Raw genomic sequence first — 26,624 nt, 5'->3', positions numbered from 1 at the left:
AATATCTAAATAGACTTTAGTATCCACGATGGTGCCCACAAAAACCAAATTTCCCACTCCAGCGCTAGACATGCAGCCCCAAACCATAACACTTGTACCTCCGTGCTTAACAATATCTTAACAACATTTTTATTTTTAAATTCGGTATTAAGTTTTCTCCATACTTTCTGCCTTTCGTCCAGTTCAAAAAGGTCGAATTTGCTTTCGTCGTCAAAAAGTACTTGATCCCAAAACTTTTGTTCTTTGTTTAGACGCTCTTTAGCATGTTTTAATCTCTTTCCTTCATTAATTTTTGAAATATATGGCTTTTTACGAATTGTTCTGGCATTATAACTATTTTTTCTTATCACTGTTCGAACCGCTTCAGCACTACATTCTAAGTTCTTTGCTGAGCACATCGACGCATATAACGGATTAGTTTAAACGAAATATTATACTGAGTGTTACGATTTTTTGTAACTAAAAAGGACACATGACACCCATATTTCCGCCACTGGTGAACGGCTAAAGCTGGTAATTTTTTGAATTAAACCTATCTATATGCTAAACTCATACATGAAATTTGGTTAAAACATTTTTGGAAGTTAAAAAATTAAAAATATTTTTTTCTTAAACTTTAACACTCTGTATTTCGAAATTAAAGGGCAATTAGATATTGTTGATATAAACTTTATTTCTTGTTTCGGTCCCAGGGACCTACAGTAAGCACTTGGCGGAGTAATTTTGACAAACCCTGTATACAGTGACTGGCAAAAAGTACGCACCATATGGGATTTTTTTAATGAATTGAATTTATCAGAAAATTATATTCTTGACAAAAGTTTGTGCATTCCTGCAAACTCAAAACGCAGTTTAAAAAATTTGTATATCTCATTTCATACGAGGGAGATTCGAAAATGATGAAAATGGCTCGTGAGTAAAGTACCTTTATTTTTAATTTTAGAGGAAACACACATTTCTGTATAAAAAGAGTAGAATTTCAGCATCTCAAAAACATTTTTTAATTTTGAAAATGCGATTTGATGAGGCTTCAAATATTCGAAAACTGGCTACGATAGTTACAGGGGAAGATGCAGAGTATTCAGTGATATACAGGGTGTCCAGTAGAAATAATTCGAGATTCTGTGAGTCAAAGAGGAGCGTTGAAAAAGCTCTTTGAAGAGCATTCGTGCTGTTAACTTCAAATGACTCAAGAACTGACTGAAGTGGGTATATAAATAGTTATTAATAAATTATGCCTAATGAATGGGGGGTTCAACAAATGAAGTAATATACAGGGTGTTCTGCGTAAACAAGCTTCAAACAGGGGTGCATTTTTTAGTTTTATTTTTGAAATAACTCGAAAACTGATAAAGACGGCTATCGTTGAGCGTATTAAGGAAACTTTCGTTTTTGCAATTTGCCTAGGGTGTCTCATGGAAAAAAGTCGATATGCGACTTAAAGAGCGCCGCAAAACCCCTCCGTTAACCTCGGATTGCCCGACAAGCGCAAAATGAGTAAAAATACATCTAGAACGAATGAGACGTCTGCCTCCCTTGCCCCCCTTCAAATATCAAAAACAGCAACTCCTGCCCAATATCCGGCAACTAAACTCTCCAATAATGACCTAATTATTTGTCCAAGAATAAATCCAGTCCTCGTTTCCAAACAATTTCTGGAGGTTCCATTGTTGTCGGACGTCCCCTCTTTCCCCAAAGGGTCATTCTCACGTGGCCCGTAAACGTGGCAGCGTCGGGGCGGCGCGACGCCAAAGACGCCGGCTCTGGAATCGATAGGGAGCCGTCGGGCTGGTTGCGCGAGTTTCCGACGTAAATTTACAACTACGATCCGTTTCTAGTAGGGACTCGTACTCTCGTCCATTTTGAGGGGTCGTTCGAGCCCTTGGGGGGTGATTATTTTCTATTTTTGCGGGGTGCAAGCGGTCCGTTTTTCGGCAGGAAGCATGTGAGTGCCCAAATAGGTGGACCTTGTCCTGCAGGAGTCGTCCGGGTGTGGAATAATGGCCGGGAATCGTTGGTTATGATCTGAGTGGCATGGGACTGCGGGACGGGGGCCCCGGCCCCCCGAGTTTATTGACTTTAGTGACATTATTCTTGTTCCTTATTTTAAGCCTCAGTTACAACGGCCTGGTGTCGGCCGATAAGAGCAAATCTTGTAAGTAGTCCGACGTGGAGAAGTCCATTATTATTGTCCTCATATATTCAGTAGTTTATCGATTCCATTGATGTGTTGTGAGCGCATAAAAAGCTCACCGAACATCCCTGGAGAAAGATCCGCCGAGGCCCGACCCCCCGAAATTCAATTATTTAAGTTAATGAAATTCCTGATGGATCCTGCTTAAACTGCACATTATGCGAAATCCAAGGGCTTGAGAAACTAATAATTGATTTCTCAAGTGTGGGTCTGGTGTCAAATGGCGATATCGCTTGGAGCATTGTTCCTAACTCGAGATGGAGATTGTGTGAATCAATTAGAAGGTGCCCTCGATCCAATCGTTCACTTTAATTCAGTTTGAATAGAGGCATTCAGCGAATAATTAATACCTTTCATGCAAAGTTTAATAGTCTGAAATAACGCCTTGAAGTTTGCCAAAAAGTGCTCCAAATAATATATTAAGGGTAAAGAGACTCGAGCCCCTAAATCCCTCGCCAGCGGAGCATCTGTGGCGTCGACTATAATACTCATTACAACCCCCCCTAATAAAACAAACGATACTAATCATCCCCGAATAAATTTCCAAGGACAAAAATATTCCGGTTGAAATATACTGTTGCTGCAGGGATGTAATGAGGCAAATTTGGCTGCCTTTTGAGGGGAAGCGGCTTCCTGAATCAAGCCAACATCTGCACACCCAGAAACGAAAATTAATGGATATTTCCATGGTCAATTTAAATTTCCAATTCGGGCTCGTTGACGGCGAGGAGAGGTCTTTCTTGGAAAAGTAACGGCCAATCAATAACTGGGCAAAAATCATGTTGGGGCATGTATAGATACAAACATGTCCGTGTCAGTACTCACCCCCCTCTTGCCGAATCTTCATGAGAATTTACGGGTCTTTTCCTGACTTTACCGAATTTATGAAGACAGATCTGATATTTTCTCCGCGAGTCTATATGTATGCTAATGCGATACGACGAGACATTTTCAAGTTTTATTTTTCCGAATGGAAGCCCGGATATTTGGGAACTTTGATACGTGGATTTGGGTAGCTGTTAATATTGAGCTTGAACATTTGAGAGTGTATGTTGAGTATGGATTCCGCTTCAGACAGAATATTCTGTTTGACAAGGTCTTATGAAGGCAAAAGCGGCTGAGGCAGCTCCTCTTTTCATTCAAATTTTCCTATTCTATCTGCTCTTCTCAAGGCTGAATCGAGGAAAATCGTGTTCCGTTCCATACTATTAGAAATTCTTTTTGTCATCAGAATAAATTACAAAAGTATCTATAATTCACGATCAAGGCCTCTTAGAATAAAATTTCGAACAGTTTCTTGATGCAATGGCGAAGGCTCGCTTGCATATTGCATACGAATAATTCGCAGTGGAGTTGTAATGAATAAATTAGTGCTGTTATCGTTATTTTGAAACACTCGTACAATTCCACATCCATTTTTAAAAATAATTAACAATTAATAATGTTTTCGAAATAAGTTCTAATGTCTAGTTCTTAGACATCTTTAAGTCTCGCTCATTTAAGTGTTATTACGGTAAAATGGTAGCAAATCGACTCTCCGATAGAAAGGTGTCAATTCTCACTGCTGTTTTAACTTTCTCTAACTTTTACTTGATTCTACAACAAAGAAAATCTAAAAAGCAATTGTTGAGAAATTCAACGTACTATTTATTTGCGAGGGTAGCAGGGGGGATTCCTTATATTACAGCTATGTATTTATTAACTAGAAAAGCAAAGAGGTGCCCCTTTTGACTCTCCAATAACCAAAATTCTTTCGTTGCTCAATTCGAATGGGAGAAATATAATAATTGGTCCGCCCCTGCGTTGGATAACTCCCGTGGCCCTCCCCTTGTCACTTTGTGTATGTGTCTGGCCCTAGTGGCAAAAACATTCTTATATAAAGGTCCTGACTAGTCCGGCGCTATCGATTTCCCGCCAAGCAGGAGTGATTACATTCGGGACTATAAAAAGGGCCGCGCTTCACGGTAAAAAATGGTTCCGCGTTGATTAGGGACAAGTCCGGAGCGAAGAAGTGAACTCCGGGTCTTAGCCCGAATCTACTGATTTAATTAAGGAACTGTCGCAAGGAATTGCTATTTCTGGCTGCCAGAAACACAAAGTTTTTCCACCGACCACCACAATTTTAGACAAAATGGTGAAGGAACATATTGCTTTGATAAAGCTCCATGCTACCCTTTACAAAACTAATTACATACTACGATAAATCCGTAAATTTTAGTTTCGGTATTGTTCCCATTAACACACGTTGCCGTTCACCATCTGGAGTGGTCGATACAAAATTAATTGGGCAAGTTCAGTCTGAAACGGTCGAAATATAGAACTTGTTAATGACCCTAAATCGAGGCAAACAACTCGTGTTGGAGAATCCGGATCATCCTCAGCAATGAATCGCCTCAGACTAACATCCGGTTACCGCTATCTAAAGGTTAGAGGGCCGGCAATATTCCCTAATAAAAATAGGAAATGGGTTTATGATCATTTTCTGGGCGGTACAATTTTATCAAAAGCGAGAATTTAATTCGATTTCTTCAACAGCTGAGCCTCTATATATAAAAATGCAAATTGTGAACCATGACACGCAATACGCTCCTGTAATAACCGACATTGAGTAATTCAAGCCCTTTAATGCCAACAAAGCCTTGTAAACAAACCGTATTATTATTTCCTTGACGCTAATCGAACCTGCAAGTTTAACCTCTTGAATGAAGTTCTATATGAGGAAAGATATACTTACCTAGTTCAGGTTATGCTGAGGTGCAACTTTGCTATTAATTAAACCAATGAAAGACCTACGTAGACGGTACAGAGTGGTCCCTAAGGGTGTTTCGATATTTAAGGAGCTGATTCTCTGAATCTGTGGCGGAAATGTTATATAAACGTATGCCCTAAAATGAGTCGTTTCCGAGATGCAGGATGTTAGATATTCAGAAAATCAAAATATTCATTCGTATTCTTCGTAAACTCGGTATATCTACACAGTAGTCCAAACAGTACATTTCTCTTCTATTTAAAGAAAAATGTGGTGACCATAGACGTGCGTGAGGGTTACCATGTTAATTCTTATAGGGGAATGGGGGTACACCACTGGCATTTTCTACATTTGGTTACGTTTTTTTTAAACAACCAATTCAAAATACACCAAAAATGTCTCTTGTGTTTTTTTGGTATGATAAGTGGTCTTTGAGGAAAAAAAATGAAAATTTATGCTGAAAATAATAACAAATTTGTTAAATAGATAAAGTTGGCCGTGCAAAACAAATGAAGTGTTACGTACGTCCTCCATTGTCCCTTTTACAATTTCGCGTCGCTTTCAAATTTATTATATTTTGAAAATACAAAGAAAAGCATTTTATTTTTCATAATGTTTATCTCGGAAACGACTCGTTTTAGGATATATGTTTATACAACATTTTCGCCTTAAAATAATCTAGACAACCAGCTCCTTAACTGTCGGAACACCCTTAGGGACCACCCTGTATATAGACCGATGAAGGACGCGAATTTTCAAACAAATTTTCGTTTTTAGAATTGGGGTGATAGTGAATAAAAGTTTTGCTACATATGTTTAACTTGTCTTTAGTCAATTTTCGTGAGGATTAAGTAAAAATTGAAATAGTTTCATACATTTTTTAACCCTCATATGGATATATTTGGCGAAATTTGTAGCTCAGTTAACATACTGGCTTGGTGTAAGCACTGGTTAGGTCTAGCAGTAGGAAGTTAGGGAATTCAATCTGAATGCACGGGTTTGCTTCTCACTACTTTCTAATATTAAAAAAAAATTATGTATATTTCCCCCTATCTACTTTCTCCTCCATCCGATAGATGTACGTATAGGGCCTTCAAATATTCTAGTTTTTAATTGAACCATCAATTTAAACTCCGAATGACACGCCTGTTTATGAAAGTTTTTTGGCAAATTAAATCTAAATTGATCTCACTGTTACCGAACTTAATTTAATGTAGATAGTTTTTCGGTTCTTCATTCAAACAGCTGGCAAGCACTAGTGTAGTCTACTGATCCCTCTTTAGCCTTTCAATCAGAAGGCCCGTAAAGGTCGAATCTCACTCGTGCGTTTCACTTCTTTGACTATTGGGTGCCTTTTATTTCGTCCTGTGCAGGTCTAGAGTTCTAATATTTATAAAAGACCTAAAGATAACAGTTTTGACTGTGGACGCTCCTTGAATGTAGATTTGGAAGTGTGTTTCGGTTTGAAACGGTAATGCTTGCCTGCGAAGCTCTACCACGGCAGAAAGCTATTTACTCAAATAAATTAAACTTAAATTGGTTTACAAAGTGATACGCCTTTTATTCGACCCAACCTCATTAAATATTCAGGAAGTTCGTCGGAACTTCAATCCTGGAAAAAAAGGTCTTTCTCGAGGGTTTGATAAAATGTCTATTTTTTTGTAGTTTAGGCACTAGCAGAATTGAGCAGGAGTTTGCTTGGAACTCCCAAGAAATTCTGGGCCTGTGTGCGTTAAATCTCAGAGCAAATTTCGTAATGGATAGTACTAAATCACCTCTCCGAAATTCCATTTTCCACCTATTTTAAAGCATCAAATTCAATATTGGTTTAACGCGGTGCTCGCCGCGAGGAAAATGGTGCAAGATAAAAACTACATCCCGCTTCTGAATATTTAACGTCGTATATTTTCAAACGACTTTCCAAACCCAGTTTTGTAAGGCAATTTAAATTTAATATTCCAGGAGTAAATATAATATTATGGCGCTGAGAGTGGTTCTTAGAAAATAAATTGAAATTGATTTTTTGAGCATGCGTTACGATTATGGTATATTGTCATTTCCTAAGACAACTTTATAGTGCAGATCTGGACAATAAAACAATTATTTATTGTGCTCAATTAGTTCATTGTTGTATCAACTGAATGCTTTAATTTCATTCGAAACCTGTCGACCGTCATGCATATTTCATTGCAACCTATGAACAGCGTTATTTAATTATTTATGAAAATTGGAGAATATTATTACTTTCGATATTTATTTCCCGTAAATGTGACTTTTTTAAACGCCTCATTCATGACGGCTGATATTAATGGGTTGAACATTAATGCATTCAAATGTACTTCAGCATAATGTCAAGAAGAACACTTTTATGTTTTTTTGCTATAATGTTATTTTTGTTATTTGTTTGGTGCATTGTACGTGGGTTTTAATGCTTAATGCACTGTATTCGATTAAACGGTAATAACTAAAATTAAGGAGTTGAATGTAAAGCACGGAAAGGTACGTCACCGTAATGTAAAAAAAAACACTTTTATCTGTTTTTGTTACCATAATGTTATTTTCAATACCCATTAGATGCAGTAGAAGTTAGCTTTAATATTAGGTGTACAACTTTGCTTCCGCCGTTTTTTTTCCGAATTTCGCGATTTTATTGTAAAAAACTAATTATACCTTTAGGATCCAAAGTATTGTCCATCGCTGGCCACTACTTTCTCCCATCTTTCGGGCAGCATACGAATCCCGTGTTGAAAAAATTGGACATCTTTTGAAGCGATCCACGATTCTATCCAATTTCTTACTTCTTCATAAGACCGGAAGTGTTGGTCAGCTAGCCCATGTGCCATGGATCGAAACAAGTGATAATCAGAAGGAGCTAGGTCAGGAGAATATGGCGGGTGGGGTAGGACTTCCCATTTCAATGTTTCCAAGTATTTCTTGACCACTTGCGCAACATGGGGTCGAGCATTATCGTGCTGCAAAATCACTTTATCATGTCTCTCGTTGTATTGCAGCCGTTTCTTTTTCAATGCTCGGCTCAAACGCATTAATTGGGTTCGATAAAGAGCACCTGTGATTGTTTCAGTTGGTTGTAACAGCTCATAATATATTACGCCGAGTTGATCCCACCAAATACAGAGCATGATTTTGGAACCATGAATAGACGGTTTGGCCGTCGACGTGGAAGCATGGCCGGGATATCCCCAAGTCTTTTTGCGTTTGGGATTATCGTAATGAACCCATTTCTCGTCCCCAGTCACAATACGATGCAGAAATCCCTTCCGTCTTTGCCTTGCAAGCAACTGTTCACAAGCGAACAGACGCCTGTCAATATCTCTTGGTTTCAACTCGTACGGCACCCAATATCCTTGCTTCTGAATCATTCCCATGTCTTTGAGGCGTTTTGAGATTGTTTGTTGAGTCACTCCCAATGATTGTGCCAATTCTTGTTGACTTTGACACGAGTCTTCGTCAAGTAATGCTTCCAAGTTCGCATCTTGGAAAACCTTCTTTCTTCCACCGCTATGTTGGTCTTCGACGTGAAAATCACCGTTCTTGAAGCGCTGAAACCACTCACGACATGTCCTTTCACTAATAGTGGCTTCCCCATAAGTATCTGAGAGCATTCGATGAGCCTCAGCAGCAGATTTCTTCATATTGAAGCAGAAAAGTAAAACCTCCCGCAAATGACGAGAATTTGGCTCGTACACTGACATTTTCAATTGCGAATAACTTTATGATGAAGACACAAATAGACTAATATTTTTATGAGGTTATGTTAACAGGTGCCCAAGGCTCCTGCATGCCCACATGGGGTTATTTATTTCGATCATTACTTACCGCTACATACATCTATTCAAAAACGGCGGAAGCAAAGTTGTACACCTAATACTTAATTTACGGTGTTCTAATTGGCGGTAATAATCTACAATAAGGAGAGGAATATTAAAGCACGAAAATTGACCTCACCGTAATGTCAAGAAAAACACTTACACCTCTTTTTGTTGCTATAATGTTATTTTTAATGCTCATTTGATGCAGTACTCGTGACTGTTAAAGCTCAACTCAAGGTATTCTAATTAGCAGTAATAATTGACAAATAGGGCGTTTAACATGATACACGTAATTGTACTTCACCATAATGTCAAGAAAAGCACCTTTGTGTGCTTTTTTGCTAAGTAAAATAGTTTTTAAATATAAAAATTGAATTAACATCCACCATTCTCCTTTAAATCGTAATTTAATCATGAAAAGCTGCAAGTAATAGCATTCTCAGCCGGATTTCACCTGACTGTTTACGTTTTCGAAACTAAGGGAAACTCGGTAACAACTTCATCCTAAAGCGTTTCTTTAATTAGTTTGCAAACTCCTAGCAAAGCGTGGGTTATTTTAAACAACTTTTGTTTCCGTGTCTGCTCGAATTTATATATAAAAATCTTTATAAAGTGATCTTTCCACGTAATTTATTCGCCTCCAATAAACCAGACTCAATTTATAACATCTTCGAATTCCCCTTTTGGTCTCAAGGGGATGATTTCAAGAAAGAGTCAACACGCGTTTAAATGATCTTTCCGGTTGCTCTTCCCATCTCAAAATGTATGGCTATCTATTGTATTTACCATAAACGAACTGAAAATCGCACGGAATGCATTTTTTTCGGGCAAACATTTCTTTCGCGGAATGTAAAATCGCATATTTTCCGGAATGCGGCCCTAAATCAAATCAATTACTTGCCATACAATGGGACCGAGTCTAACTAAAAACTATGGTCAAAATGGCGGTTTCCGCTTTGTGAACAAATATGTTTTATCGCCGAGAAATGAAACTTATGAAGCTGCTCGGAGCTTTTTGTTCGATTCAGGGATTTGTGCCCTGAAATTGGGATTCCCTGATGTGGCCATTAATTTTCAAACTTTCCGGTGTTCGGGGAAAGAAACCAAATTAACGGAATTGCACTGAATGGATACTTACTGCATCTACATATCTCCTGGTGTCTACCTTAACACATTGAAGCTAAATTGGATTAACCGGTCATTAGGGGATAATCCCATTACGTATGGATGCTCTAACCGAAATACGACGCGCAGTGGTCTATAATCTGGACGATTTTTTTAAAAATGAAACATGTGAATAATTCCACGTTAAACTTCCCAAAATTTTCCATCAGTCACTGTTCCGAAACTTTCTCACATTATAACTCAAATTTGTCGGGAACAGGGCCATGTTATTCCAACTAATTAGAAACGGATCTGTCGTATCCGGGAATCGGACGCGTCGAACAGAGTTTGATGCAAATTCGGAAACTTTTCGAATGTAATTTATTTTTGAGTTGAAAAACCGTTAATCTAACTAGAGATCTAAATTCGTTTCTGCAGTGTTTCTAGTAAATTTGGTGTAGTGAATGAAAGCGTTATCTGAGTTCATGCATCAGCCTTAAACTTGTATTTATCGATCGCTCAGTGGGACGCCTACGACCTCACAAGAAACGATTACGTGAGCAATTTCCTAACAGTTATTTAGTAATTTGGATCACACAAAAAAGAGCAATTTCTCTAGAAGTTGATTCAACACAGAACTACTACCTAATGTGATCAACAAGCCCTGTGAGAAGTAACGAGTGCAATAGCTGTTTAAAGAACCCTGTCGTTCATCGGCTTATTTAATTATTAAACAGTCTTGTCTTGATGGACTTAAGTTTTCGTTTTATTGGGAAGAAAAGTTTTGATTGCGGCATTTATGGGCATAGGAAAAAAGTGCCATTCAATCAGGCTCAAAAAAGGGTCCTTGAGGGCTCGTACTATTCATGATCCCAATTTAACAAGTCTGTGGGGTATTTTTTAGTTAAAAAAGGGGAGTGTTTTTATACATTTTAATCATTAAATTTTGAAACGAAAAGAATAATTTCACACAAAACAATCGGATCGATTGTCGAAAAAAGAATATCGATTTCCTGTTGGCCTGTTATAAGGCAGACTCTAACGAGAACAATTTAAGAAAATACTTTTTTTCATGGAAATAATTTTTTTTTTGATTAGATAGGAGGATTGCTACGAGTTTTAAACAGAATATGCATGGCGAAACTTTTCTAGAGAAAAAAATGCGATAATTTCGACTATCTCAAAAATTGGGCAAAAATCAAGGATAACTCTGCAATAACGCGTTTAATAAAAAAATTGTTTAAATAAAAAATACTCATTTTTTGAAGGTCTACAAGGATCCGTAAAAAAAACATGGGGTTGCTATTTGAAAAAAAGTTGCCCTTGAAATGACTAAAAGTAACTATCTTCGTGACATGTCCCTCTTCTTACCGAACAACTTTTCTTTGAAACTTTTTTTCATAGAACGTACCGTTTCTGAGTAATCTTCAATCACAGCTTTAAATGGGACACCCTGTATATCATAGGAATTTCAATTAGTCCGACTCTATGAATTCCTACGTCACACAGTTTGAATTACAAAATGTCTCGAGTCAATCGACTTTGGAAGGAGGCATAGAACTTATGATATGTCTGTGACCTATTTTTTAGCTGAGAGAGGCCAAGAGTTTTTTATGAATTTACTGTGAATTTCATTAACGTAGGGCTCTACACGTTCCCGTTCACGTATTTTGAATTGAAAAATGGAAGAAATCGATAAATTTGCAGAAGAAGTTGTTGTGGGTTTGATGTAACTTGGGAGGTCTATAGCTTCTGATCCAACCTCGGGACGTTACTAACTTATGGCACATTTTTTTATTAAAAGAGAGTGGTTTTTAATGCATTTTCTGTGAATTTCATTAATATGACTGCGAGTTTCTAACTCTTGATTTGCATATAAAAAATCATATAAAATTGAAAAAAAAATGTTTGAAGAAAATTACATTGGGAAGCCCATAATTTCTGATCTGAGCCCGGTATGTTTATTACATTTTTTGTTTGAAGAAAAAATGCTTTTTTATGCATTGCCTGTGAATCTCATTAATGCGACTTTGTAGAGTGACTGAAATGTGCAGGAAATGAGTAAAAACTAAAAAAAATCGATTTTTTTATGAGAACGAAAATTAAAGGGAAAAGCGTTATAGTTTCGAACCAACCATCAAAGCAGGAACATTCTAATGCTGTACCATTAGTCCAAAGTGGTAATTATGGGAGTTCTGCAGAAATCCCAAAAAAGCATACAAAAGTTTAATTGTGGGAAATTCCAAAACTCCCGGTCTAGATTACGGTTTAAATTGAAACGTTCTTCTTGAGCTCAATTTGAGGGCACTCATTTTTCATAACTTATTCCATCCTCTTACATCTCCTCTCTAAAATTCCCCAAAGCTTTAATACCACTTTACTTTTCTTGCAACAAAAAACCGGAATCGCTGCAATCCATTCTCGACGAATCAACTAGAAGTGGATCTCCGAGACCTAATTTGTTTTGCAACTGACACTACACACTCGATATCTCAGAGAACAAGGATATCTCGCCTTTATTCATGGAGAGAAAGGCGAGAATTAAAGATAAATAAAGCGTCGACTGAAAGATGGGGAGACGGCCTCAACTTTGTCTCCTGACTAAAACAATTGTCTGCCTCCCCTTTGTGAGTGAGGTTCGGTCGAACGGGACTTCTCTGAAAAAAAAAAGTTTGCTTTACTTCCATATCAGCGAAGAGTGTAATTCCGTTCGGCTGGTTGAAGGTACTCACTTTTTGTTTTCCGAGGCGGATTCGAAATTTCCCAAAAGCCTCCTCCCTTAAGGCCTAATCCTGGCCCTTTGAAAGGTTAAACGGCAAAAATATCCGCTCAATCCCTTCGTTTAGGTCACCATTTTTCCGGGCATCAAGTGGGCTTACTAAAGTCGGGGCCTCGTAAAGCTTCCGCTAACAAGTCACGTGATCGGACCAGATGGATGCCCGAAACGTGGGGTCTTAAGAAAAGGGGTCGCGAACTCGCCCCCCTCCCCTCGCGGTGCTACTATGGTGTAGTTTTGTCAAAGGTGAACAGGAATATGGCCCACTTAGAGATTAATTTTTGTCATCCTTTCACAACGTTATTCATAGACAATTTAATTGATTTTTGCTCGTATAGGTAAATATATTTTGAGTTGGAGGTGTGTCAGGTAAAAATGTGTAATTAAAATGTTGGGTCCATGTCACTTTAGCCCAACAAAAATGAATCATTTCCTTTTTGAAAAAATGACATCTTTGATGTTATAATGCGTGATTCTTTGCAAAAAATTGCGGATTTTTTTCTTTTTTGTTTCTTTTTTTTCATTATTTTTTATATAAGTATCTGCAAACTTTTGGAACCGTGGAGTGAATTGGGTAAGATTAACTTGGTTGGGTTAGCTTAAGGATTTGGTGGGTTTGGTTACGGTTGGGTTAGGTTAGTTTCATTACATGATTTATTCATTATCCAACTATGTTTTTGATTTATTTTACCCCATCCAGCTCCCCGATTCACTCCGCGGTCCCGAAAACTTGCAGATATTGCAGATACTTGTATAAAAAAGTATGAGAAATAATTAAAAAAAAAAAAAAGAAAAAAATCCGCAATTTTTTGCAAAGTATCACGCGTTGCAATATCAAAGAAGTCATTTTTTCAAAAAAGAAATGTTGGGCTTAAGTAATATTGGCCCAAAATCGTTTGTTAGAGTTTTGGGCTTTGCCCACATTTATCCAGACAATCCGCCTGTATTCATTCTTAAATAGAAGACATTAAGGCATACCTATTATAAACGTTTGAAACATAAAGCTGTGCGCCGTAGAAGCGTTTTGAAACATCGAACCGCACTCGGAAGCACTAAGGAGTTTTATTTTGTAAAGCGATTAAGGTCGGGAGTTTTAAAACAACCATCTTCCGAAGGTATTTTATTTCCCTTGTCGTATCCGCATTACTTAGGTATTTATTTTATACGTTATGGATGAAGATTGGGGCCTTTCAACACGTTCTGAAAGACCTTTGAGATCTCAATTTTTATAAGCCGTAAAGCTGATTCTATACATAGATGAACGGCGGGCGCTTTTAAACTGGTGTCGTTCTTCAAAGTGATTTTATTTTCTATCCATAGAAATGGGTATTTGGTTTATGTACCCCGTAAGAATTACGATAGATTTTGTCGCGTCTTTGAAGCCCTTCTCTCTCTCCATAAAAAGTTCAAGCACATTTTATCAATAAACGTATTTCGGGAGCGGAATTTTCTCGACAATATGGTGCACTGAATAAGTTCAACGCTTACGTGTATGTCTAGTTGCCTATATTTCGGCTGATAGTATCTTTGCGGCGTATGCCGAATCACATTTAAACGAATTGCCTCCCAAAATATTCGCACGTAATTTTCAGACGCTCTTCATTGTGACGAAGGCTGGGAATTTCGCAGTTCTAATTATGATACTTTATAATTTATTTTTCACCGTTTACCTAAAGCCTGCCAACCTGAAAGCTCCCCATTACTTAAATCTACAGCATACATCACTTTGTTCGCTTCAAGCCTAACATGGGTCTTGACGTGTTAACGAGAAAAGTCACCCCAATTTGATGGGCCCTTAATGTGTTCCCCGTAATAACCACCAATAGACTTTCGCCTGGAATAGCTGCTATTTTTCGCTCTATTTGAGTTCTGTGAACAATTTTATTTCGACGTATTTTCGACTTTCCCCCTGGCACATAAACGAACACAAATTGCGTAGTAGTAATGATTATTTTTCCCTTACAACCTTCTAAAGCGGCTGAGTTTAAATTAAAAGCCGAAATGGTGGTTGTAAAGGCCCGGAGAAAGAATTACAGCTGAACAAAAGTTGACGATTATGGCGGTCTTAAAAATAAATGTCTGGATGGGAGCGTCGGAAATTTAAGTCCCACCTAAACGCCATTGCCGGCGATAAAATCTCTGGATTTAAAAAGATGTTTCGATGTTAAATAGTGTCAACACAGTTTGGGAAAATGTCACGTTCGTGCCATCATCTCTCCGACCAAAAAACACCTTAGAACTTAATTTTGTTTGTCAATGAACTCGGCAATTTGGGCACGTACTCAGACAAGCAATACGTCATTGGAAAAAATCCCCTTTATTTTCAATGAATACGAAATTTCCGAGGTGCGAGAGGGGAGTTAAATGAACTTCTCTGGAAAGGCTCTCGAACGTCGGATCGATATGATCCCTATTGAAGAGCCAATCAAAACGGTGTTATGACGAGACTGAAATATTTGAACGAAGGGAAACCGGAAGAATAAAGACGTAGGGCAAAGACGGACGCCTTCCAAAAGGGTTGTTAACTTTTATTCAGCTGCTTGAGTGGGTCGGGATTAGGCATGATAGGTGAAGCTTAAGTGGAATTTTAGAGTTGAATTTCTGTGAGCTACGAACCATGAATCTCAAACGGAAACAACAAAGGGATATTTTATTGTGTGGGGCTATTATAGCAGGCTCTGTTAATAAGAAAGTTTGAATAAAGAACAAAATATGAAGTTCTAAACTCCGTTATTCTCGCCACAATAAAGGGATTTTGGTATGCCTGAAAACAAGTCCTCCAAAGGAAAGTTTGGGGGATTATTTGTCACGGGGGATAGATTGAGACTGGACTTCATGGGCGCCCCTGGAGGGTGGAAATGAATTGTACGGAATAACGAGTGAAAATCAGTTTTTCGATCCGTCTGCTCCTGGCGTTCGCGAGATACTGAAAACTGGAGGAAATTTAAGATTATCTATTAAAACTCCTTTAAAACGATTTATTTTCCTATTTTGGCCCTGAGTCCTAGATTTCCCTGGAATGAGCAATTTTAGTGACGATTAGTTATCTATGCAGAGTGTTTGCGGTCTTGTGATTTTATTTTTATGGGGTGAACAAACACCTTAAAAAATGTGATTAACACTAAAACACCTTAATGAAAGTCAAATAACAGGAGAGATATGATTTTTTTTTTAAGACTTTATTTTTAATAACTTTATCGACCTGTTGTTGAACAAAAAGTTTCGCTCAATGTAAATAATGTCAATGTCCTCGGTAACCCGACCTTGCTCCACTTGATTTTTGTTTATGGGGCTTAATGAAGACCGTGGTATACACCAATGGAATACTTGACCTCGAGGACCTTCATAACCACGAAGAAGTAGCTGCGACAATCATTCGACAGCGAGGCCTAGGACTTTGAAGTCATGCCGATTCATGGATACGTCGAGTGAGACTTTGAATTCAACAACAGGGATAACTTTGAGCACCTGCTGTAACGCAGTGTTTTATTAATTTTTTAATTAAGTGTTTGCATAATTAAAAAAAATTAAATCGTTTAAAAAAGTTAAAAAATCACATCTCTCCTATTATTTGACTTTTATTAAGGTGTTTTAGCGTTATCACATTTTTTAAGGTGTTTGTTCATCCCTCAAAAATAAAATCACAAGACCGTAAACACCCTGTATACATTAAAAATGGACACCATATCACAGAGGCCAAAAAAATATTAGGACGCCGTCTAACAGGCATATAGAGCTTGTGGATACGACTAATTGGAGTTTTTTTTAATGTTAATTGCTCCACAGGTTCCCGAGATATTAGCACTCAATCTCAAAGCATAAAGTGGCTACCTGCTGAATTCTGACTCAATGTTTTTCCTCTTGGAGGGTTTTCGACTGCAAAACGATTAAAGATATGTATGGGTAAACTCAAATTGAAAATTAGGGACTTGAAATCTAGTTTCTAAATGTCCAAAAATATATATTTAACAAAAAATCCCCTTTTGGGTAGCAGAAATATGTTTAACTGAAAAAAAAACCTTTTCGTAGATTCTCTTAAATAAACGTACTATTCAAGCCAAATTCAAATCAGTTAAAGATGGGTATAGGGACACTTCTGATTGAAATTATCTTCCAAGATTCCGGTTTTTAAATATTCCAATGTATACATGGCAACTCCTTGAAAAGATCCATCGCTAGGTGGTAGAAAAATGGAGAACCGAAAATGGATTTTTTGGTAGATTATTCTGCACAGATGTCTCCTTTTAAAGCTCCACAATTTCAGTACGGTTAGAGATATCAGCTCTTTGAAATCTGATTTCTCAATATTGAAAAGTATAAATGGTGAAATTTAAAGAAGTCAATATCAGAGTGGAAGAAAACGGGAAATCGAAAAGCAACTATTATTCCCCATAAAAGTGCTGAAACTGAATTTTGGCGTAGGTGTCACTCAAATTGAGAAGATACGGTATTTCGACAAAAGAAATGTTCTTTTTTTAAAGTAGACTCCTTTATAGGGTAGTCATTTTCGGCTAATTTTCCCTAGAAAAACGATTGCCACTATCAATTTTGACGTAGTTAAAACTCGGATCGAAAAAATTCGAAACGTTAAAAAAGTTATTTTTCCTAGAAAAATACTCGGTTAAATCAAAAAAAATTTTTTTAAATGTGTAATTTTTTTGTTTTTGAATTAGACCCTTCGTCACGAAACTCATATTTTTCAGAAAAATCGTGAAAGAAAATTTGAAAAATGCCACAAAACGGGCATTTTTATGTCTAATGACCTCTTGAGGTTATTTTTAACCGAAATACCTCCACTTCCTTTTAGTCCACCACTATGCCTTTGCAACTAAGAAAATATCTGCTATATTTCAATATCGACCCCAAAAATACGATCCCTTCTAATATCGTTATCCGGAAGTGCCATCCAAAACTCATCTCGAGTCTTTTGAAAGGGTTCAGGAACGGTGAAAAGCGGCTCCCTAAAACTTCATGCATCTACGCTATGTTCTAGAAAATGCTTTTAGGACGTCCCGAACATCAAAAGGCGCACAGAATGGAAAATATATTTAAATTGTCTCCCTTCTCTTTCATGGACTCGCAAAGGGCACGAATCTCTTTGCGAAACTCCGTGAAACGGTTCGTATCGAACCTCGGAGGACCAGACGCGAAAATCTTATTTGTCGGGTACAAAAGTGAGAATAGGAAACGCCTCTATTATGATGACATACCCGAATGATTTCTCTAATGAATCTAATGTTTGTTTCAGACTCCATGCAGACGCTCTGCAAGAACCACTTCCTTCAACAGTTGTATAGGAAAATTGATGGGGCAGTGCTGTTTAGCCAAAACGAGAGGAACCTGGACTGCGTGATAACGTTTCAAACCCACTCGATTCTGCAGAGGTTCATGCTCAGGTTCGACGGGCTTCAGCTGGACTGCAACGACCATTTGTTCATTTACGATGGGGCTCATGCCGTTGGCACCTATAAGGTAAAGTTAAATAATTATTCCGCCTAAAGTTTTGGCTTGCAAGCTTGATAAATGACCGGAACAAACGCACTCAAACCTAGAGGAACATTTTAACAAGTTTTGAATTTATGGGTCGATTAAATGTCCCTCGTTCCCAGTAAAAAATCGTCGCCTCTAATGGGGATTTATTTTCCATTCTTTTGCAGTCTGATCTGTCCTGTAAGCACACCAAACAGAACCTGGGAGCCATGTTTACAAGGACTAACTACGTAACTTTGAAATACGTCACCGACAATTGGGGTACCGACACCAATGGGTTTAAACTAGTGATAACTGCGGTTAAAGACTCAAGTAAGTAAATTTCATCCAGACCGAAAAGGTACGTCAGCGAGGTAAACGTTGCTGTCCCTAAATCCAGGCAGCCCACAATGCACGTCAATCTCCCTTAATGCTTAGAGTGACGTCAGTATATTATAAAATGGCTAGATTTGTGCCGGCGGCTTTATTGGCGTAGGAAGCTTTTCTCTTGCCATAAGCTCAAAAACAAGTTTGGCCGTGACAACAATAACCTGTAAGATGGTTGGTGTGGGCAATTAAAATTGAAGTACTGTGCCTTTGTAATTATTTTAAAGGGCGTAAATCAGTCGAAATTGTTGCCTTTCCGAAGCACACACTGCAGAGTATTTTACGAGCCCGGAATGGGTCAGTAAATCGCGGCTGTATGACTGTAATTTGATTCAACAAGCCTCATTAAAGATGCTCTTAATTCAGTTTGTAACATTAGTTCGCGACTGCGGTTCTTAATGCTCGATTTGGGGGAGGTTAAATGCGCTCTCATTTCCCTGGAAATTAATAAAATTAATCAAAGACATTTTTTATTAATCGACCGGGACCCACTCGAGCTGGCACAGAAACCCCAATATTCAGCTCAAAACGGTGTTTCTTCACCTTTGTGCGACAGCCCGCTCCAGTTCTCGGAAACTACGGAACTTATCCATATATCCATCACTGTTATCGATCATTGCTTATCCATTAATTAAAATTTATACCGAGTTGAATGTGGCCAAACCATGAAGAAAATGATGAGTTGCGTCGCCCTCTCCTCCCGAAATAACTCATCTTTAAACGGCACTTTCCCCGTATACTCTTCACTCAGACGCCAATATCTCGAAATCGGCAAGAGCTAGACATGCGATCGGAAAACCAGTTGAAAAAAAAAGGAAAAACGCATCTATTGCCGTATTAACCATCTGTATAAAATATTCACAGTTTTTGTACGAAAGATAATTTTGAAGGGCGTATGAATCCTCTGGTTTATTGGGGATTTGTATGTTTTTTCAATTTGCGAGGCAATAATGGAAAACGAATTGAAACAAATCTAATCTCCAATAGGAATTAAATCCCTGTGTGTTTGTTCCAGAGCACGCCTGTACTGAATTTCGATGTAATCTGCGCGAATTCTGCATTGCTGATGATTTGGTCTGCGATGGGATAAACCATTGTGCGGACGGGTCAGACGAATCGTCCAAATGCCAAAGTGGGTATTAAAGATTAAGAAAAACTACTCAAAAAATTGTAAAAAAGTAAAGGGAGATTTGTTAAATGCACTTTTCGTTGGTTGCAGACAACGACACCGGTACCATCCTAGGCCTCGAGTTCACGTGGTTCGTGGTAGTGGTGGTCAGCACCCTTTTAGTGTTATTAGTTTTAATCGTAGCAATTTCCGTATGTGTCTGCCGGAAAAACAGTTGGAATAACAGACACGGCAACTCTGTCCAGCAGCAGAACGCATATTCTTGTAAGTGTTCGCTCCCTCCCGCCAAGGGCCTATTTTGAGGATATGGTTTTTCTTTGATTTCAGTAGCACAAATGTACGGTTCCAATGGTCACATGACGGTGAAACCGGGCGGCGGCAGCACGACGACGCTGGCCGACGGCGGTATTCTCCACACGACGCCGACGTCGGGAAACTGGCGCCACCCTGCGGGCCCACCCGGGTTCCGCATGCCGCCGGCCCTGGGCCGCCCCTACTGCCCGGCAGGGTAACCGCGCCGCCCGTGATCGCCGCCCCTCAAAACGGAGGCGGCGACGCGCCGTCCGCGCAACAAAAAGACGAATGGTTCGTCTAGCAGTAGGTAAGACCGCCACGAGATGGCACTGCCAATATTTATCGCTCTTCCAGGTTAACTGAGGATATCATAAGATTTTTGGAAAAATTCTAAAAGACCTGAGGGTTCGTTAAATTTTCTCCCAGCTTTTCGATCACACGTATAAAAGTGAAAAAAAAAAGGAATTGTCGAAGGTTCGTCTCACATTCGAAAATTGGGCTTTGCCAATGGGCAAAATTTCGAGGTTTTTGAGGAGCCACTTTTTACTTACGTGTACACTTACGTTGACTGATCTAGACCTTATACTTATCCTGAATACTTCATTCGAGAGCCAGGAGTCTTGGAAATTTTCAGGAAAAATCGTCCACACAAAATCTTAGACTTTTAGGTCGAAAATAAAAAAATAAAAAATGAACTTGCTCGTGGCACTACTGATGTTCGTAGGCTCAAATTGTTGAAATATTCCTCGAAATATCATCATTTATCAATCAATTCTGACACAACTATAAAGGCGGCACGAGAAGGTCGAAAATGGATAAAAAACCAGACAATTCCTTTCATTTTGAGTAAATTCTTGATATTCTTCAGAAACTAATGAGAGCCCTCGTGATGGTACTACTACTCCACTGACGTTATAAAGGACTGAAAGCTCGTGCGCACACAGGCGGCACAAGAAGGGAGAAAATGTGTAAATAAAATCGAGGAAAAGTGCAGTTTTTTACTTCACCTCTACAAAATTATTGAGGATCTTCAAAACGATGCTAAATCACTATCGATTATATAGCTTAAAAGCGCGTGTAATTTCCTACAAAACCTGATATGTGTCATTTAATATTGAAAAAATCAAAGGCATCACGAGACACATAAAAAAGAGAAAGACCTGGTTTTTCACGTCAAGTTCAGCCGCTCAGAAAGTGGCTCATCACTGATGTTTATAGGATTTGAAAGCTCGTGAAACTTCCTAGAAAACGTGCATTTATTAATTAACTTTTATACAATCAGAGACGGTATAACAAGGAGCTCAAATTACTAAAAAAAATTTTTTTTAATGGTTATTTTTCACGTCATAGTTAGGAAATTAATGAGAACTCTCAACCACCCCACTGAGGTTCACAAGGCTTGAATGTCTACGATATTTCCTACAAAATTTAACATTTTGCAATCAATTTAGACAAAATCAGGGGCAGCACCAGAGAGTTTTCACTTTACCTTTAACAACTGAGTTAGAGACCGCAGAAAAGAGCTACGGCACTGACATCTTCAGAGCTTGAAAACTCGTGAAATTTCCTACAAACCCTGATTTTTGTCAATCAATTTTGACACAATCAGGAGTGGTGCGAGAAAGTTGAAAAATAATTTAATAAAACCAAGAAAAACGCCTGAACGCATCTCAATATTAATTAATTAATGAGAGCCTCCGGAAAGGCTCTACTCCACTGAAATTTTTGAGAGTTCAAAGGTCGTGACAAAATTTGACATTTATCAATAAATTTTGACAAAATCAGAAGTGGAACAGGTCGGGCAAATATAGGAGGAAAAAATAAAGAGAAAGGCATAGTTTGACTTTTAACTACACCCGGTTTGAGTATACCACTGCTTTTTATATCACTTGATCAAAAACTTGCAATTTTTCAAAATCCGATTTCTCAATTATCACGACAGGAATAGTAATTTATATTGGCATTCGGTACGCCACTGCTTCTAAACCGATTCAATCTGAAATTTCATTGCTTATTGAGGATATCTATACCGGGAAATTTAGTAAAATCTTATTTAAATATCCTCCCTATTTAAGGAGTTAAGGAGTCAAAAGTTTCAATATGTTTTCAGTTTCATTCTTATGGAACAAATGAGAGCCTTTAGAAAGCTGATACCTCACTGATATGAATAGGACTTAGAAGCTCCTGCGAAGGTTGACTATTCAGAATGTTCTATCACAATCAGAAGCGTCACAAAAGGGTTAATAACATTTAAAACAGTCATTGATTCGGACGTTGCAGGTAGAACTCTTGCTTTGCGGTCCTTTTTTCTAACGTAGTACTTTAGCAATTTTCCAACTTTTGTATTGACTCTTTCAGCATGCGCACTAAAGGTTCATGTTTTCGTTCCAGGAGCGACCGGGTCGTAGCCCGCAGGGTGAGCCGAGCGCGCCCGAACCCAGCTCTCGGCCAACAGCGCAGTTTTTTCGATGCCGACAATCCGCGACATCTACCGTGAGATTGCTAAATATTTTATATTTCTATATACATAGTCTTAAGTGTTAGAAGCGTTAAATTGAAAGAAACCAGTCATCCAAAGGGTTTCTTTCGCAGGACGGAATTTCTTTATGTATAGAGCTACATTTTTGAAATCTCATTCGTCGAAAGAGGAGTGACTGAACCTGTGACGTGGGTGTATGTGGCTCATGATTTTCATTAGTCTTAATTGTGCAAAAACCCCCTTTTCACGGAACTATAATAAAAAGTTTGAAACTGAAAAATCCAATGAAAAGCTTTTAGAGTCCAGGCATCTACACAAGATATGTAGCGGAAAGTTTCGAAACGTAACCTACATTTTTCGGAGACTCTTGATATTATCAAAGTTTTACCGACGGTATTTTCCACCCCTTCAGGTCTGATGGACGCTTCTTATTGTGAGTTATGAAAAAGTTGCTTAAACCTCAATATATGTAGATGCAAAGGGGGGAGATAAACGCACACAGCCAACATAGACAAATACTAAATACAACCTTAATATGATAGTTACTCCATTATTCGTGATCACTACTTACAATTCAAACGAAAGGTCTTTTAAATATTTAAGTCTACACTCTCTACGAGAAATAAAACCAACGGTAAGTTAATTTTAATAAGGAGAAAAATACGTGTTTAGAAACAACAATATTGGATGCTTGTTTTATGTTTCTAAACGTGCATCTCAAAGATTTATGGCTAGAAGAATGTACGCTTTATTGTTGAGTTAACAATGTTTCAAGTTACACGATCTTCTTCAGGAATGTGTGTCTTGACATTTGATTTATTCATATCAAGCGGTATCACATATCATTCTTTGCTTTGGTGAATGTAGGTAATTTTCTAGTATCATATGAAACCGAATTTGTCTAGAAAGAAAAGAAATTTCTAAAGAATCGGCAACACTTCCAGCCATAGATCCACTTTGCCATAAACTTTGAATGGAAGTCTCCTGTTGCTCTCCAGTTCCCCTAGACTTATTAAACGATAATAATAAACACTTTTTTGGAAGGAAATTCTATTTGTCTAAATATCACTTTTGACTTTATAATATGTATAGAAAATACAGGTAAGCCTCTACCTACTCTTAAGCTAATTCTAGTAAAATTTTCTATATTTACAAAAACGGACGTTTTCATTATTTGCTTTTCGTTGCCTCATTAATACTCAAGTACTATCAATGTTACAATAAATAGCTTGTAAAATAAACATGCTTTAATAAGAAATATCTACACGTGTGAATGAGTTTGGTCGTGAAGCAAAAAAACCGAATTGTTGAAACATTAGCACTAACATTGGCAACGCTGCAACGTTCTTTTGTCAACCGCCCTGCTGGTCTTCTGTTGGAAGTTATACGGGCGTGACGTCATGCCAGTGCCTGAGAAGAGCCAAGCAGTGTTGCCGAACCTTGGAAATTTGATTAGGTCTCTACGTTAATTCTGAAGTTGGTTCATGATTATTCTAGATCAATTTTTTTGGGGGAAATAAAATCAAATTGACAGTAGATCTATCGCTCTTAGAAATTTTCAGGGTTTTTTCTGGTAATGCCAATATAGTCTAACAATACAAGTAAACAAGGGTTGCGGAACCTCGCGTGCTATTGCGGGTTAATGCAGATTTCCAGGTAACTCGCGTTATTTCAAATCAAGAAACCTTCAAATCAGTGGAATTTCCAGGGTACTTCCGGAAAATTCAAGTTAATTCGATTCAAATTCTGGAGAATGTGCAGAGTACATCTGATTAATTCAGGTTAGTTCGGGTCTGTAGTTAATATAACCAATATTTTCGGGCTCTTCGAGTTAGTGTAGATTTGCAGATGCTTCAGATTTTCTTTACTTCTTACTTCAGGTTTATAAACCCGTACATTTGTGGGATTGTTGGGTTACTCCAAGTCCAAGCTAAATCAAGTTAATTCAGGTTAGCGAAACCAGAGTTGTATAAAATTTGCCAGTTATTCCTGTTTAAGTTAGATTAAGTCAAGCCAGTTTAATTGAGCAGGTACACAATTTTGATCTGAAACTATAAATAACAGGCTTTCAATCCAGTCCAGAAATCAAAATTAAGCTTCGTCTATTAAGTGAAAAATTTCTTTCTGACAGTTAAAAAGGACTGTTTACAGGTGCGTTTACATATTGCTTTTTTTAATCACTACACTCGGATGTTGGATACATTTACATCACATAAAGTTAATCGTTTTCGTGTGCAGATAATGCCTGACCTTTATTGGCTGACAAACACGTTAATTTGTAAAATCATTACCGATTTTTAACAATGTTTACATCTCTCACGTTTTTCCACAAATTTCACGGTTTTGTTAGTTTAGATTAAAGCGTTCTATTGAGTAAAAACGTTCCTTTTTATTGGGATTGGAACGCGCCTAAAATTGAGGCCTTTTGTAGCTCTTCGATTGATTTGCAAGATATCGTCATTTGAATGTAGAACATTCGGGCAAAAATTGTAAAGTTGCAAATTTTAGCGGGATTTGTGGTGAGAATCATCCCACCACAGGGCTTTATTTCATTTTTTTTTTAACATTTTTAATTGATATCTGAGGGATTACACCAGTTGGGGCGGATTCTAAAAATAATTTTTACGCGTCAATTTTATGACGCAACATATCTCCCCCTTTGAAAAAGGTCCAAATCTCGGTTTATGGCGTGTATCTGCTACACATAGCTCCTTCTCTGTACAGTTCTTTATACGGTAAATGCAAGGTCTCTATATACCCACAAACTCGCAAAGGAAAATAGGCACTAAATTTATAACTTTGAAGAAAAACCCGAACATTAGAGGGCTTTTTGGGGGCCTGCGATTCGATATTTATTAAAGCTAGAGATTTCCACTTAGTAACGTAATGTAGCCCGATTCACAGACTTCAAATTGCTTCATTAGATGAGTGTGTCAAAAAATGTGTCATAAAACGTGTCAAAATTGTCACGGTGGAGAGTTGCAAGGGCGCAAGCGCAGAAAAACGTTATTTTTCACATTGGTTATTACACGCGGATTGAGAATGATTTTTATAAATTGAGTTTCCAAGAGTATCTGAATAAAGTTTATATTGCTTTTAAGCCATTTTCAAGGTAGCCGAGGTAATTGGGGTGCTCGGGGAGGGGGATTTTAAAAAAATTGTGGCAAAAAATGTATTTGTCATAAAATTAAATTATTATTGGCATCGTTGTTAAGCAACTGGTAAGAAATTGACAAAACCTATGGAATGGCATTTGTCAAGAATATCGATTTCTTTACAGTGCCACTTTATAACTGGCTTTCTGATGAATATCTTTCTTAATGAAGTTCTATGATCTAGAATAAATACGAACCTCTTCAAATTCTCTTCTTCACCTGCATTCAATTCGTGTGTATTAACAAAACAATCACGACTAATTGAATCATTTCAAGGCCCATCTTGAGGGTAACTTCCCAAGCAATAACTAAACTTCCAAGTCCTGGTAAGAAACATATCATTTTTCGATAATTCAACCGCAACTATCATATCTTTATATAAACCTCCTGCGAGTTACCCTCAAGACACCCCCTAAGGACCAACTCCACTATTCATTCACCTTTCTAGAAGATTTTACAGGGTGGACTGACGCCGCCTAATCGATAAGTGTATGTCCCAAAGAACGTGTCTGCTATAGGTAAATTTGTAATTAACGATAATTATTAGTATTGTACTATTGAAATGTTTTATATTATAGAGGCATACCGTTAGTTATATTTACTATTGTATATTGCAATCTCTGATTTGCTGATTTAGAGTATATGTAGGAATGTATCATTATCCATGAAGTATACATATTTTAGGAAAATGGAGTTTCCAAAACTCCCTCATAATATCTTCATTTTCACGTCACTGATAGTTAAAATTTTATATGGACACTGCAAAGGAAGGTAGAGTCAATGTTTCTGTGGAGTGTCCTCGAAAGCGGCTTTGAGTTGATCGTTTTCCTTTATATCATATTCTTATATAAGTTATAAAGTCGTCATTTGCAACTGTTGACCAAATGTTAGAAAATTTTACAGTCCTTTAGCGAAATACTCATATTGTGTGTTCTTAATGGAGTACGGAATGTTTATTTAATAAAAAATCTTACTGAAATTCTTCGTTTCTTTCCTATTATAAACCAGGTGATCACCACCGCGTAAAAAATGCCCCATCAATAAACCTTGTCCGCCTC

The 26,624-nt window shown here is 37.8% G+C and overlaps 1 protein-coding gene across 2 annotated transcripts; it reads left to right on the top strand.

Annotated features, from left to right (window-relative positions):
* The first annotated feature begins 1,754 nt into the window (after window positions 1-1,754).
* On the top strand, window positions 1,755-26,545 carry loaf (lost and found). 2 transcript variants are annotated; one of them, XM_066406459.1, is made up of 7 exons: window positions 1,755-2,155; window positions 17,902-18,125; window positions 18,311-18,455; window positions 19,525-19,641; window positions 19,729-19,902; window positions 19,969-20,239; window positions 22,324-26,545. In XM_066406459.1, exons 1-6 carry the CDS (start codon window positions 2,035-2,037, stop codon window positions 20,148-20,150), a joined length of 963 nt encoding a protein of 320 aa, XP_066262556.1. In that variant the 5' UTR covers window positions 1,755-2,034; the 3' UTR covers window positions 20,151-20,239; window positions 22,324-26,545. The 2 variants fall into 2 exon arrangements, with proteins under 2 accessions (XP_066262556.1, XP_066262555.1); XM_066406458.1 differs by having other exon boundaries at window positions 1,757-2,155; window positions 19,966-20,239.
* Window positions 26,546-26,624: the final 79 nt, after the last annotated feature.

Source organism: Euwallacea similis, chromosome 3 (genome assembly GCF_039881205.1).
Source record: "Euwallacea similis isolate ESF13 chromosome 3, ESF131.1, whole genome shotgun sequence".
Classification (NCBI taxonomy): Eukaryota; Metazoa; Arthropoda; class Insecta; order Coleoptera; family Curculionidae; genus Euwallacea; species Euwallacea similis.
Note: the sequence above shows the minus strand (reverse complement) of the source record. Positions and strands in the feature narration are given on the sequence as shown.